Consider the following 13,131-nt stretch of genomic DNA (forward strand, 5'->3'; position numbering starts at 1 on the left):
GTCTTATTAAATTTGAGTTTTTCCTTCACCTAACACCTATTTGTATTTCAGAACTTGGCATGGCCATCATCTCCTCCAAGGAGCCTCCCCTGACTTCCTAGCCGGGGTGGGCACCCTTATTAGAGCCACCATAGCCCTATGCTGACTGCCACCATTGCGTTTAGATTAGGAATATAATTACCCACTGACTGTACATGCACCCCTTGGCTTGTCTGTCTCTGTGCCCACTGAGGGGATCAAGCCAAGACAGACAATCACACAGAAGTAGAGGGTGCTCTGGCCACACAGAACAGGGGCCCTTGCCTGGTCTGAGGGGGTTAAGGAAGGCTTCCTGGCAGAGGTGGTGTTTAAGTTGAGACTTAAAAGCATTCTGAGGGAATGCATGTGAAAGAGAGAGATAAGGGGAAAATGGAAAGATGAGGGAAAAGGGAAAAAAGTGAAAGACACACCCTAGGGAGTGCATGAGGGAGCTCCCGTCTGCTGCCCTGCATGGTCTCCCCTATTCCTGGCCTCCCCATCTGAGGCAGGACATCCCAAGAACCTCCCCGGGCCTCACCATGACCAACACCTGGTTCCTCTTGGGAGCACAGCTTGTATTCAAGGGGCGCCCCGTCACGGCGTGGCCTCACCGCCCTACCCAGCTCTTTTCGTGGCAGCCCTTCTCCTCACCTTCTCGTGCTTGCGCACCAGCTCATGCCGCTGGAGAAAGTACTGGTCTTTGAGCTGCTGCTTCACCAGTTGGTGCCTCTCCTGCAGGTGATGCTCCTCCATTTCCCACAGGGCTGCCTCCCGGTCTGTGGAGGATGAGGCCTAATGAGATGCTAATGGCCAGAGCCCCACTGGGCCCTGCCCTGCATCAGATGACAGCTCCCAGGAGAGCGGTACACCAGGAAGTGACTGGAATCCGAAGCCAGAGAAACCAGAGACCTAGGCTGAAGCCCAGCTCATTCACTGGGGTTTGGGACAGGTGGTAAACCCTCTCCAGGCCTCCACTCCTGCCTCTGCCAAATGGGTACAACCACACCACAGAGGGAGAAACGTTCTTGGGAGACATGTTTATGTTCAGTGTTTCTTAATGGGCAGGTGGGAAGGGCTCATGAAGAGGACAGGACAGCCCTCTTGTCACTATTTCCTCCTTTGGAAAATGGGGGACACCTCCTTGGCCACTGCATGTCCCTTATATATACATGATTGAGACAGAAGTATCTGGCATTTTATCACTGGAAGTCTATTATCTGATCCTCTGCTCAGCCACAGGGAGCTGGTGTCAGATGAAGACCTCATGCCCTGCAAGACACAGAGCGGGCTATGCTCAACCCACTAACAATGGTCAGTTTACTGCACTGCATTCCGATCTGTGAAAACCGGTAGCCGCCCACAGTACATCAGAATGGTGATTTGGCTTCCTGATCAAAATCAGAACCACTGCCCCACAAGTAGGGTGGTTCTTCTTGACATCATGGGACAAAAAAAGAAAATGCAGGCTTTCCTGAAACATCTATGGCTCCTCAGAACGTCAGAACATGCAGGACCCCATTTTGCTGGCCCGCACCCAAGTACTGAGGGGTCTACACTGCTCAGCTGTGTGGGCCATCACAGCGCTGGCTTAGCTTCTTCGTTGTGTCAGGAAGCCGGAGACGGTGCTGGTACCCTGGCCCTATGTCTTTTACCTCTTCACGACAGGCTGCACCGTTGGCTCAAAAGCCCACAGGCGCCACACTCAAACCTTCACCCATCCAACTGTTTTACATGTAGCTCAAACAACAGATCTTTGGCCATTTAGAGCCCCACTTGCTTTGCACACCCCCACAAAACTGCACCAAACATCTGCTAGGCAGAGATGAGATAAAGCCAGGGCTATAGAAAGACCCTAAGGACTGCTGCCCTTCAGAGCTCTACCCTAGGACCCCCTTGCTGAGTGACCCCATCCAGATACAGAAGCCCTCCCTCCCCAGGAGTTCCTCTGCCCTCCCTCTGGGAGTGGCCCACACTGGGGTCTCCGGAAGGTCCCGTGCTGTGAGGGACCCGCCGGCGTGCAAACCTGTCAGAGCCCCACCACACTAGGGTGGTTAGGAGCTCAGCTTCAAGAGGAGACCCGCGGTCAAGGCCCACTCTACCACCCATTAGCCAAGCAACCCCTGCCAAAGCACAGTCGCTCTGCAAGCATCCGTTTACTCGTCTACAAAAATGCCTCGTTGCATTAAGGTGAAGATTCAAGGAGACTGAGCCATGAAGACTGGCACACGGCCTGGCAAAGCAGTCACTCGATATACGATAGCTCTTATAAGGAGCTCAATACTGTCCCCACTCCCGGCAGCCTGTTCACCCGGTGTACTTACTTACAATTTCTACCCACCCTAAATCCCTCCGTCCCTTATCAGGAGTGATGCTGGTGACAACTGGTATCTGTGCCTCAGTCCTGACTTCAGTGGGGGTTGTCCCCATGTTTCACTCTGAAGGATGCTGTTTGGTGTTAAGATGGAGAAGAACCTAGCAGTTCCTAGCAGAGCCCACTCTCTGGCACCCACCTCGAAGGAGTTCCTGCTTCCTAGTGAGACACTCGCGCTCCTTGTCACAGATCTCCCGCCTGTTGTCAGCAGTGATCTTCTTCATCGCCAGCTCCAGGTCCTCCTTCTGCTTGGCCAGGAAGTCCCGGTCCTGTGTGGGAGAGAGGAGAACAGACCTTTAGCGCTGGCCTCGGCGTCTCACCCTCTACCGTTACTACAGAAGAAAAGTCATCACGAGCAGCAGAGAGAACATATATGGGGAAATGTGAGACTTAGAGACACGTCAACCAATTGTGGCAAGTGCACTTTATGTGGACCCTGATTCAATCAAATTGTAAAAAAGAAAAAAATTTAATGAGACAATTGGAAATGTAACTAATGATTCAACTGCAAATATGTCAATAAGTAATTATTGTTAAATATTTAAAGGTTTAGGTACGTTTGTAGTATTGTGGATTTTTTGAGAGATACATACTGAGACATTTACAGGTGAAATGACAGGATATATGGGATTTGATTTGAATTAACACAGAAGGGTGGGGGAGTAAGGGAACATGAGTTCATAATTCCTGAGATCAGGTAATAAGGGGGTTCTGTTTGTACCTATTTCTGCCTGTATTTTTAATTTGCAATAATAAAGAGTTAAAAAATTAAAATTTAAATACTTTAGGGAACACATAAGCAAAAACAAAAATCCCCACAAATCCTATCACCCAGGAGTAGCAACTGGTTTGGGGGTATCTATATAAACATGTTTATGTAAAAGGACTTAGAGATTTGTACACCCATATTCGTAACAGTATTATTCACAATAGCTACGGGGGAAACAACTCAACTATCCACAGACAGAGGAGTGCATAAACAAAATGTAGTATAGATACACTGTGGAACATTACCCGGCCCTGAAAAGGAAGGAAATTCTTACATGTGCTACAACATGGGTGAATCTCGAGGGCATGTTAACTGAAGGAAAGCAGACACAAAAGGACAAATACTGTATGATCCCATGTATAGGAGGTCAGATTCATGGAGACAAAGTAGAATGGTGATTGCCAGAGACTGGGGGAGGGGTATCATGGGGTGTTACTATTTATTCAGTAGTAGTTTCAGTTTTGCCAGATGAAGGGTTCTAGAGATGGGTGATGGGGATGGTTGGCACGATGGTGTGGATGTACTTAATACCATTGAACTGTATGCTTAAAAATGGTTAAGATGCTAACTTTTGTTGGGTCTATTTTACTGTTATTTTTAAAAATTAAAAATACCTTTCCATGTCATAATGTAATCTTCTATCAAATGAGTTTTAATGGCTGAAAATATTTCATGGCCCAGGTGTACCCTAGCTTATTCACCCAATACCTAATAGGTCATTTCCAGGTTATCTCTATTTTAGGTGGTGCTGCTCCTCACACTCTGGTAGCTGTTTGTAAACCTCTGTGATGATTTATCCTCAGGACTAGTCTCTAGAAACAGAAAATCCAGGCCAAGAATGTGCACATTTTTGAGGCTCTTGATGCCACTGCCAAAATGGCTTCCTTAAAGAGCCAATCTGCTCTCCCTTTGTGGGGCTGGGGGCCGTCTTCCCCAACCTCCCCAGCCCGGAATTCTTCTTCTGATGATAGCATCAAGGGACAGGTTGTAGGACAGTATGATGGTGTCCTGGAGAGAACATGAAGTCTGGAGACAGACAGTTTGGGGCCGTGCCCCATACTGCTAACTCTGTAGAGAGTCACCTCCCTGAGCCTTAGTTTCTTCCTCTGCAAAGGGAAAAACGAACAGCACCTACCCTGGTAAGCCATGAATGCTAAACCGGAAAATATACAAAGCATTTTTAAGGGTACATTTGGGGGCAGAGGAAGCAAAATGTACAGACTCCATAGTGGAAGGAAAATGAGTACGTGGTCTGACAAGGGCTACAAAGAAGGCTGGTGAGGCTGGGGCAGAGGGGGCTGAGATGAGGTGGGAGAGGCTCTCTGGAACCAGACCCACCGGGCCTTGTAAGCACATGAGGCGGCTGGTCTTATCTTACGGACAGAGTGGGAGCCACTGAAGGCTTTCAAGACACAAGGCTGTAGGGGGAGAGTGACATGATCAGATTTGGGATTCCTGTTGATCACACTGGCTGGTGGGAGAGAAAACTGTAGGAGAGGAAGCAGGGAGACTAGCTGGGAGGCTACTGCAGCAGTCCAGGCAAAAGATGACCATAGCTAGACAGTCACAGAGATGCAGACAAAGTGAAGAGATCCATAGACAGTTTGGAGCTTAAAAAAACAAAACCAAAAAAAAAAACCAAAAAAACCACAACCCATGCTTTAGGAGGTGACAAAGGGTTGGAGGGAAAGGAGGTGTCAGGAATGACAATGACAAGGCTTCTGGCCTGACGCAGGATGGAGGACAGTGCCCCCTCAGAATCCGAGAACAGGGCCAGGCCTGGGAGATCGTGGGTTTGACATCTGAGATTCCAAAAGATGCCAAATGGGCAGGTGGATGTACTGGGTTATTCAAGGAGATATGACATACGAACAGCCCTAAGACAAGGCAGGAGGTACTAAACGCTTTGGAAGAAGTAGATGTAAAGGGCTGGGTGTCCAGAAGCCGGGGAGCTCACTTCTAGCTAGAGTGAGAGCAGTCAAGGAAGGCTGCCTGGGGAAGGTGCTAACAAGGAGAGGCTGGATTTCAGCACTCAGAGTGAGAGATGGGTATGCAAGGGGCAAGGCATGGGCATAGACAGGGGGAACTTGATCATTCAGGGTCTCAAACCTGGGACTCTCCAGCCCCTCTGCTCCCCGACTAAGGGGCAAGGACTCACGAGAAGCTGCTTTTTCTGTGCGTGCTCCTCCATCTTCTGCTTCATGCTCTCCTTCCGCTGCTGCCTGGGGAGCTTCTCCACCTCGTTCTTCACCTGCACCAGAAACAGCGGAGAGTGGCAGGGTCAGGCTCCCTCCTCACATTTCCTAGAAAAGAAGTCTTCACCCCTGAACTCCTGGGTCAGGGAGACCAAAGACAGGGTTCAGCTTTCTAGACACTGGCCCCCAACCCCTCTCTCCACCACGCCCCTCAGACAAGTGGTCCCCCCTGGCCTACTCCTGTCTGCTGCTGGCTCCGGTTTTGGACTCGCCCGGAGCGAAGAGGTGCTGCTTTTGCTGCTTGCTAGCCAGCCCCCTTCTGATGGTGGCACCTCCATTTCCCTTAGGACAGCCTTTCTCAACCTTCAGACATTTTCTTCCTAATCACCCGCCCCCAAGAAATAGTAATCCCACAGATAAACTATCAATCTGTTAAACCATTATAATAATCGAAGCTATTTTTTAACCCCTCAGGGGTGCTAGCTCCCTGGTTCAGAAGACACACTTCAGGCACCGTCTCCTCAGCTCCTGAGGTTCAGGTGGGGCTGACAGCACCCGCCCCCTCCATCTGGCTCGAGGCCGGGCACATGACGCAGGCTGTCAGTCGCCATATTCCATGCCCCGGCTTCAGGGACTGGTTCAGAGATGAGCATATGACCCTCGCTGGGCCAGTGAGAGCTTTAGGATGTATGCCGGAACTATCGAGGAAAGCTGCTCTCTCTCCTCTGGGGTTGCTAAACGGGGAGGATGGAGGCCACGGGGGGCCACCCTGGAGGGGCCTGCCTGAGACAGAACTCAGTGCCAGGAGGCAACGCCAAAACCTGAAGAGGAAGGACTCCTGGTGACACCTCTGCCCTCCTGCTCAGAGGCCAGCAAGCGTGCTCAAGCCGGCTGGAAATAGGCTTCTGTCTTTTATAACAGAAGAGGGAGAAGAGATTCATGACATTTCTCTCTAAGGCACCCAGAATTCCTGAGACAGTTCTGAGGAACCCACACCTTTCCAGGTGTCTGACACCCCAAACTCACTGGCAGAGGGCTCTTAGGAGCAGCTGGTGGAAAAATACTGTCCATGATCAAAAGAACATTCCAGGGGAGTTCTTCCGGCATGGTGAGTGTAAGCCAAAGCAGCCTCTCTCTCCTACTGACTACAATGAAAAACCCTGGTAAAATACAAAAAAGAACTACCCGAGGGCTCTGAAAAGTAAACAAAAACAGGTGACCATGAGAGGAGCCCAAACTTATAGAAGAGGTTAGAACAGTTTCCTAATTTTTTTTCCTTTTGTGCTCCTGGCTTTGCACCAGTCCCAGACCTGCACAGTGGTGCAGTGGGAACGCTAACTAAAACTCTGTAAGAAACCTCATGTTCTGGGCTTGTGCGGGTCAAAGAGTATATGGGAAGAATCCCAGAGAGAAGGCAGCAGGAGGAGGGAAACCCTAATTCTGTGCATGAGCCCACGCACATCTCAAGTTCACCCGCGCTGAGCGGGACAAGACAGACCCAAAGCAGTATAGCAGGGGCTTTGAAAACCACACTATGATTGGAGCTGCCACCCACAGAAGACAAGACAGAACCTGTGGTCTGAGACTACCAGGATCGGACTGCCTGCTAAAATAAAAAAGTCAACATTCTCTAGACTGTAACAGGACCCAGAGTCTACAGACGGTAACATTCAAAATGGCAATGATAAATCCAAACTTAACATACAAAGAATCGGGAACTAGGACCGATTTTCAAAAAAAAAAAAACGTCACATGCCAATTCCAGGATGACCCAGACATTGGAATTACCAGACAAAAACTTTAAAGCAGCTATTATAACTGCACTCCGTCAGGTGAAGGTAAACATACTTGAGGTTAATGGAAACAGAAATACAAACCTTAAAAAAGAGACAAGGGGCGCCTGGGGTGGCTCAGTTGGTTAAGCATCTGACTCTTGGTTGCAGCTCAGGTCATGATCTCGGGGTCGTGGGATCGAGCCCCGTGTCAGGCTCTGTGCTCAGTGCGTAGTCAGCTTCTCCCTCTCCCTCTGCCCCTCTCCCACACGCATGCACATGTGCTCGCTCAAATAAATAAATAAAATCTTTTAAAAAGAGACACGCAAAAAAACTTAGGACTAAACAATACAGCATCTGACACTAAACACAGAAAGCACTGGACAGAGCCAGGGTGGAATGGAGGTGACAGAGGGGCCAGGGAATTTGAAGAGCGAGTAATAAAAATTATATAACATGAAGAGAGAGAAAGGATTACAAAGACTAAAGTGTTAGAGACTTACAGGAAAATACCAAAGGTGTAATATTCGTGTTTTGGGGAGTGCCAGAAGGAAAGGAGAAAGAGATGGGTATAGAAAATGCACACCTATAATGGCCAAAACCTTCTGGCTTCCGTGGCAGTGAACAGCATCTTGAGAGTGGGGTTCCTCTCTCTTTTGCTCAGTACCCCCAGCACCTAGCACAGTGCCATCGTATGGATAGTCAATAAAAGAGGTGCTGAGTAGCTCTCATTTTGATAGGAGGTAAGTGGGACTCAGGAAAGTTGCTGTCTAAAGCTCAACATAGTTAGTGGTCCAGAGCCAAGACTCAGAACCAGGCCTGACTCCCAAGCCTGTGCCCCCTGCCCTGGAGCTGGGGGTGTGCTTAGTATCAGCACCGTACCCCAGCCCACTGGCCTGGCTCTCAGCAGGAGGGCCAGGTAAGGCCAGTGAGGCACTCATCTCAGGCATAAAAGGGAATACCATAAACTTCAGTAATCAAGATAAATTACATTTAAAAATTTCAGAATTCATGCCCAAAATCATGACTATCAAATTTTTTTTTAAGATTTTATTTATTTGACAGAGAGCAAGAGAGAGAGCACAAGCAGGGGGAACAGCAGGAGAAGGGAGAGGGAGAAGCAGACTCCCCGCTGAGCAGGGAGCCCGATGCGGGGCTCGATCTAGGACCCTGGGATCATGACCTGAGCTGAAGGCAGACGCTTAACCAACTGAGCCACCCAGGCGCCCCATGAATATCAAAATTTTAAATACAGACAGGATCCAGCCCTATATTTGCAGGACTCAAACTCATCATCTCACCCTAATCTTGGCCCTGTTGGATGCGGACTTTTAAGTAACTGACATTCTGTTCATCATGAATATTTTGCAGTAATTTTTATTTTAAAACACTACACTAGGATATTATTTATCTTGATGATTACCAAGGTTTTCGGCGCCCCCTTCAGTTTTGTGCCCACATGTCTCACCCCAGCCCTGCCCCTGCAGCTGCCTGAGGCCCCCTGGATACAACAAACGTCACACCCACACACCGCAGTCCGGGAGCTGGGCTCTGAGGCCGGCAGCACCACAGACCACCCTTAGAGGCTGTTCTGCACACTGGGGATGGCCAGCAAGTGTGGCCCAGCCTGCCGGTGACAGGCTCCACAGAGGGACGTGTGCACTGTTCTTTGGGACCCAGATGCCCTTCCCCAGGGCAGGCTGGGAAATCGGCCCCTCTCCCTTTGTCTCAGGACCATCTACCTCTTTGCCACCTCCCCCTTCCTCTTCCAGCTGGGAGAGAACAGAGAAGAAGAGCCACGTGGGTCCCAACTAGGGGACTGCTGTTTGGGCAGAAGGAGGGCAGGGCACAGAAGACATACTGCGTTTGCCACCCAGCACCCGCTCCCCCTTCTGGTCAAAGCATCTCAGATCCCTCTGGGCTGCCATCCCTTCCTTCTCCCCTGCTCTCTTTCAGCTGGGGTTGCTAGGCTGGGAGGATGTCCAGGAAGCTGCCTGGGAGTCAAGTCAACACACGACAGCAGAGCCCATATGATGGAGAAGTGGCTCCTCACGGTGCAGCTGGAGCACATAAACCCAGACACACGGACGTGAGCTCCTCAGGTATACGAGCTCCCCAAATTCCCTCTGTTGCTGAAGTGGGGCTCGGCTGGGGTTTTGATCACTTGCAACCTAGACGCCCCAGCCTCCACCCAACACGTATTCACCTCCTTCTTCATCAGTTTGAGCTGCTCCTGGAACCGGGTGTAGTCCCGATCCTGCTCCAGCCGGATCCGCCTGGCCTCCTCCCGGCGGCGCACAGCATGGTCCTGCTCCATCCTCTCCACTTGCTGTTTCTGCTGGCGCTCCAGGTTCTCCAGCTCCGTGTCAAAGAACTTCTTCTTGGCCTGGAAGGAGCAGAAGGAGAAATTCAGCAAAGTCACTCTATACTTGGGAGGAAGATGGGAAGCAAGATGGGGAGAGCCCAGACCTTATCTTCAGACCTGGGCTTGAATCCCAGCTCGACCACCTCTTTGCCCCGTGACCTGGAACAAGTCACCTAACCTTGGTGAGTCTCTGTTTCCTCATGTGCAAAAGGCAGACCGGACTGTCTACCTTGCATGGTACTCAACAAAGGTCAGTCTCCCTCTGGACACCCTCCCGAACAACTCAGAAAAGCACTGGGGCTTTCATGAGATTCTGGGTTTACAAAGCCAATGCCTCAGGAGATCAGGAAAACACAGGAATTGGGCTCTCTACTGCCCTTAAAGAAAACACGGAGCAAGAAGCCCTCTGGGGACCCATCCTTTCTCACACTCACATTGATTTCTTGTTCAAAACGTTTATGCATCTGCTCCAGCTGCAGCTCATGCTTGCTGCTCAGCTGGGTCTGGTTCCGGTGTTCTTCTTTCTGGAGGAGCCGAAGCTCTCGGAGCTCCTGGCGCCTGAAGGGTGAAAGGATGTGCATCTCAGCAATCACGTAACTCTGGCTAGATACACTAGAGGCTGGCGCGTGGAACGGGGCAGAGGCAGGACTAGAACTCAGGCTGAACTTATTTATTGACAGGCAAAACATTAATGATCAATGTATAAAGAGTACTTACAAATCAATTAGAAAAACAGGAGGAGCCTACTTTTAAAAAGGAACACAAAACACGAATAGACATGAAAGAAAAAACAAAAAGAAATTTTAAAATTACCTAATATGGATATGAGGTGCAAATTAAAAATTCCATTTTCATTAAAAAGGCAAGAGTATAGGGGCAACTGATACTTTCATAACCTGAGGGTATGGACTGGTGCATTCCGGAGGACAACTGGTAATAAGGTCATGCCTTTTGACACAGTATTTCCACTTCTAGATATTGATTCTATAGAAATATTCATAGATGCACAACATAACTGAATAAGAATATCCATAACAAAATTATTTATAATAGTCCAAAACTAAAAATGACTTAAATGTTCATCATATAGGTCTAATTAAATAAATTAAAATGTATCCACCTGATGTTAATTTTGTGTACACAACCATGAAAAAAATCAAGTTTTAAAAAATATTTAATTACATGGAAAAACATGTTAAAAATGGGACAATTTTTTTTTTTTAAATGTAACAATTCTACATGAACAGATTTGGAATGATCTCTAAGTGAAAAAAGCAAGGTGTTGACAAGTGGGTCTATTATTGTTACCCTACCTTATGGGAGAAAAATAAAAAAAATTTATATGTCTGTGTGTTCACTTTCCTATTTAAACACTGTACTTCAAGAAGGATTACATATAAAATATTAACACAGAAAGGGGAACCAAAGGAAAGGGAGGGAGGGAGATTTTTCACTATTTACCCTCTTCTTTTTTTTTGTTTTATTTCCGTTTCTTTGAATTTCGAACCATGACATTGTATTAACTATTCAAAATATCAATACAATAAAAACTTGACCTAAACCACAGAGTACACCTTAATTTTGTAACACATATATTGTTGATGAGTATGTATATGTGTTTATGTGTTTACACATACACACACACACAAATAACTGCAGGATAAACTCCAAAGTGTTAACTGTGTTTCTTTCTGCGCAAATCCACTAAAGGTTGATACGGATCATTTATGTCATCAGAAAAGAAAATGATGCAGAAAGAACGTGGGCTTCCTGACTATGAATCAGGCCTCCCTGGCAGGCTCTCAGGATTTGGGTCCATGAGGCCTGTGTCCTGTTCTCGGCCAGAGTCCATCTGCCCCCCAACTAGAGGCCAGCACGCTCCTGGGGGTCAGAGGAACCTTGTTTGAATCTTAAGCTCTGCTGACTTCCGGCTGGGTGCACTCAGGCAGTCACTCGATCTCTAGGCCCCTCTTCCTGCATCTGTAAACTGCACAGATCATGTCTACCTCTCAGGTTCTTTGAGGGCTAAATGCGGGGATGCCTGTTGTACCCCCCTGGCATGCGCAGACAAGTGGTAAAACTCGCTAACTTTGTTACTAAGTGGTAGCAGCTGGAGTGATCATAACAAGAGGCAAAGGCTTCTAGGTCTCTGGGAAACCAGAGACACTCTTCACAGCCATATAAAGAAGCTTCCATCTGAGCCTCTGCTCTTTGGGCAGTAAGAGGGCTGAGAGTGTTAACGAAGACACAGAAATCCTGACTCCAAAGAAACTAAGGCTCAGAGAACACCTGACCAAAAAACAAAGGAATACAAAAGAAGGTGGGCGGCCAGGTGCGAACACTAACTCCCTGCCCCACCTGGGTTCTCACGAGGGAAGGCAGGCCGAGAGACAGGCTGATGTCTTATAGAAGGACGGCACTGGCCCCAGCAATTTTAGGGAAAAGGAGAAAGAACTCTGACCTAGAAGCCTCAGTCTGGGAGAGTGAATATCTGGTCACACAGTTCAAAGCCTGTGTGTGACCCAATTCTCTGGAAATCCTAGCATCCATGAAGGCCAGGGGGTGGACTGGGGGTGCGGTGGGGGGCGACAGCCAGCCGGGGAACAATGAGAGCCTTCCACACCCCTGCACAGCCTGGCAGCCTAGCCGGGTACACAAGACACTCGGCCCTCCGGACCGGGAGAGAGGCCCTCGACCTCTGCGAAGACTCACCTTTCAAACCTGAGCAACACACAGCTCCTCTGCTTAGCAAAAGGGTGGGGGCCTAGGGCCAGGGCCAGAGGGCATCGATTCTAGACGGGGTATGGTGGATCTACAGTTTCAACCCAGGAACCCGAACTGCCCAGAGAGGAGATGATGATGGAAAGGAAACTCAGCCCTTGAGGTCTGAAGCTTAGGAGAACAGGTCGCCTCCCAGGCGACCAGGAAAATGGAAGGTGGTGTCATCCTCCAAGAGCAACCATGCTCCCACCCTCTGTCATGAGCCTCCCCAGCCCCCATGACCAGGATGCGTGTGTGTGTGTGTGTGTGTGTGTACACGTGTACATGCATTCATGCAGAAATGCAGAAACACCACTGATGGAAAGTCAGCCTCTCATCTTTGTGGTCCCTAGAGGGGGAAAGTGCCCCAGAGCATCCAAAACTGCTTCAGTTTGGCTTTGGAATGCTTGTGCTTTTTAAAAAGATAAATGTGTTCAATGTTCTAGAAATATTCTCCAACTAATAATGAATTTATCCTGCAAAGGTCTGGCTCCAAGGCCTCCCTGACTGCTAAGCCCCCCACCCCTGACAGCCCCAGGAAGCTGCCGGTCCAGTGGAAGCCTGGTAGAACCCTCACACAGATAGGTCTAGTTAGAATCGCAGCTCTAGCTTCTCACCTGGGTGACCCAAGGCAAATAACTTAACCTGCCAAGAAACTGTTTCCTCATTTACAAAATGGGGGAAATAGCGTCTCCCCGAGGAGGGCTGTTAGGGGGCCTGAGCACCTCCAAAGTGCAGAGATGGCTCCCAGCAGACAGCTTTGCCTCACACTCTCCTCCCCTCACCAGTCTCACTGGTTTTGCCTCCAAGATGTATGTTGAACTGACCCCTTCTTCCCTCCTCCCGGCCACTGCCCCAGCCCAAGCCTACAGCCCGACTGT

At 49.0% G+C, this 13,131-nt stretch overlaps 1 protein-coding gene and 1 long non-coding RNA gene across 14 annotated transcripts in view; one reads left to right on the top strand and one right to left on the bottom strand.

Moving 5' to 3' along the window:
* The window catches only part of LOC118553332 (uncharacterized), a 63,365-nt gene extending 59,573 nt beyond the window's left edge, over positions 1 to 3,792 (top strand). For 7 of the 9 annotated variants that reach the window (XR_013445625.1, XR_013445623.1, XR_013445620.1 and 4 more), the window contains one exon: positions 757 to 3,792. This is a non-coding gene — a long non-coding RNA (uncharacterized LOC118553332). Of the gene's footprint in view, positions 1 to 51 lie in introns of all 9 variants that reach the window. The other 2 variants (XR_013445621.1, XR_013445622.1) reach the window with 1 other exon arrangement.
* The window catches only part of STK10 (serine/threonine kinase 10), a 117,114-nt gene that overhangs the window by 16,894 nt on the left and 87,089 nt on the right, over positions 1 to 13,131 (bottom strand). For 4 of the 5 annotated variants that reach the window (XM_036120303.2, XM_078066867.1, XM_078066868.1 and 1 more), the window contains exons 11-15: positions 9,925 to 10,048; positions 9,332 to 9,511; positions 5,317 to 5,409; positions 2,529 to 2,658; positions 670 to 794 (exon numbers count right to left, since the gene is read on the bottom strand). In XM_036120303.2, the coding sequence (XP_035976196.1) occupies positions 670 to 794; positions 2,529 to 2,658; positions 5,317 to 5,409; positions 9,332 to 9,511; positions 9,925 to 10,048 (652 nt within the window). Of the gene's footprint in view, positions 1 to 160; positions 371 to 669; positions 795 to 2,528; positions 2,659 to 5,316; positions 5,410 to 9,331; positions 9,512 to 9,924; positions 10,049 to 13,131 lie in introns of those variants that run through there. The other variant, XM_078066869.1, reaches the window with a different exon arrangement.

This window comes from Halichoerus grypus, chromosome 2 (assembly GCF_964656455.1).
Source record: "Halichoerus grypus chromosome 2, mHalGry1.hap1.1, whole genome shotgun sequence".
Taxonomy (NCBI): Eukaryota; Metazoa; Chordata; class Mammalia; order Carnivora; family Phocidae; genus Halichoerus; species Halichoerus grypus.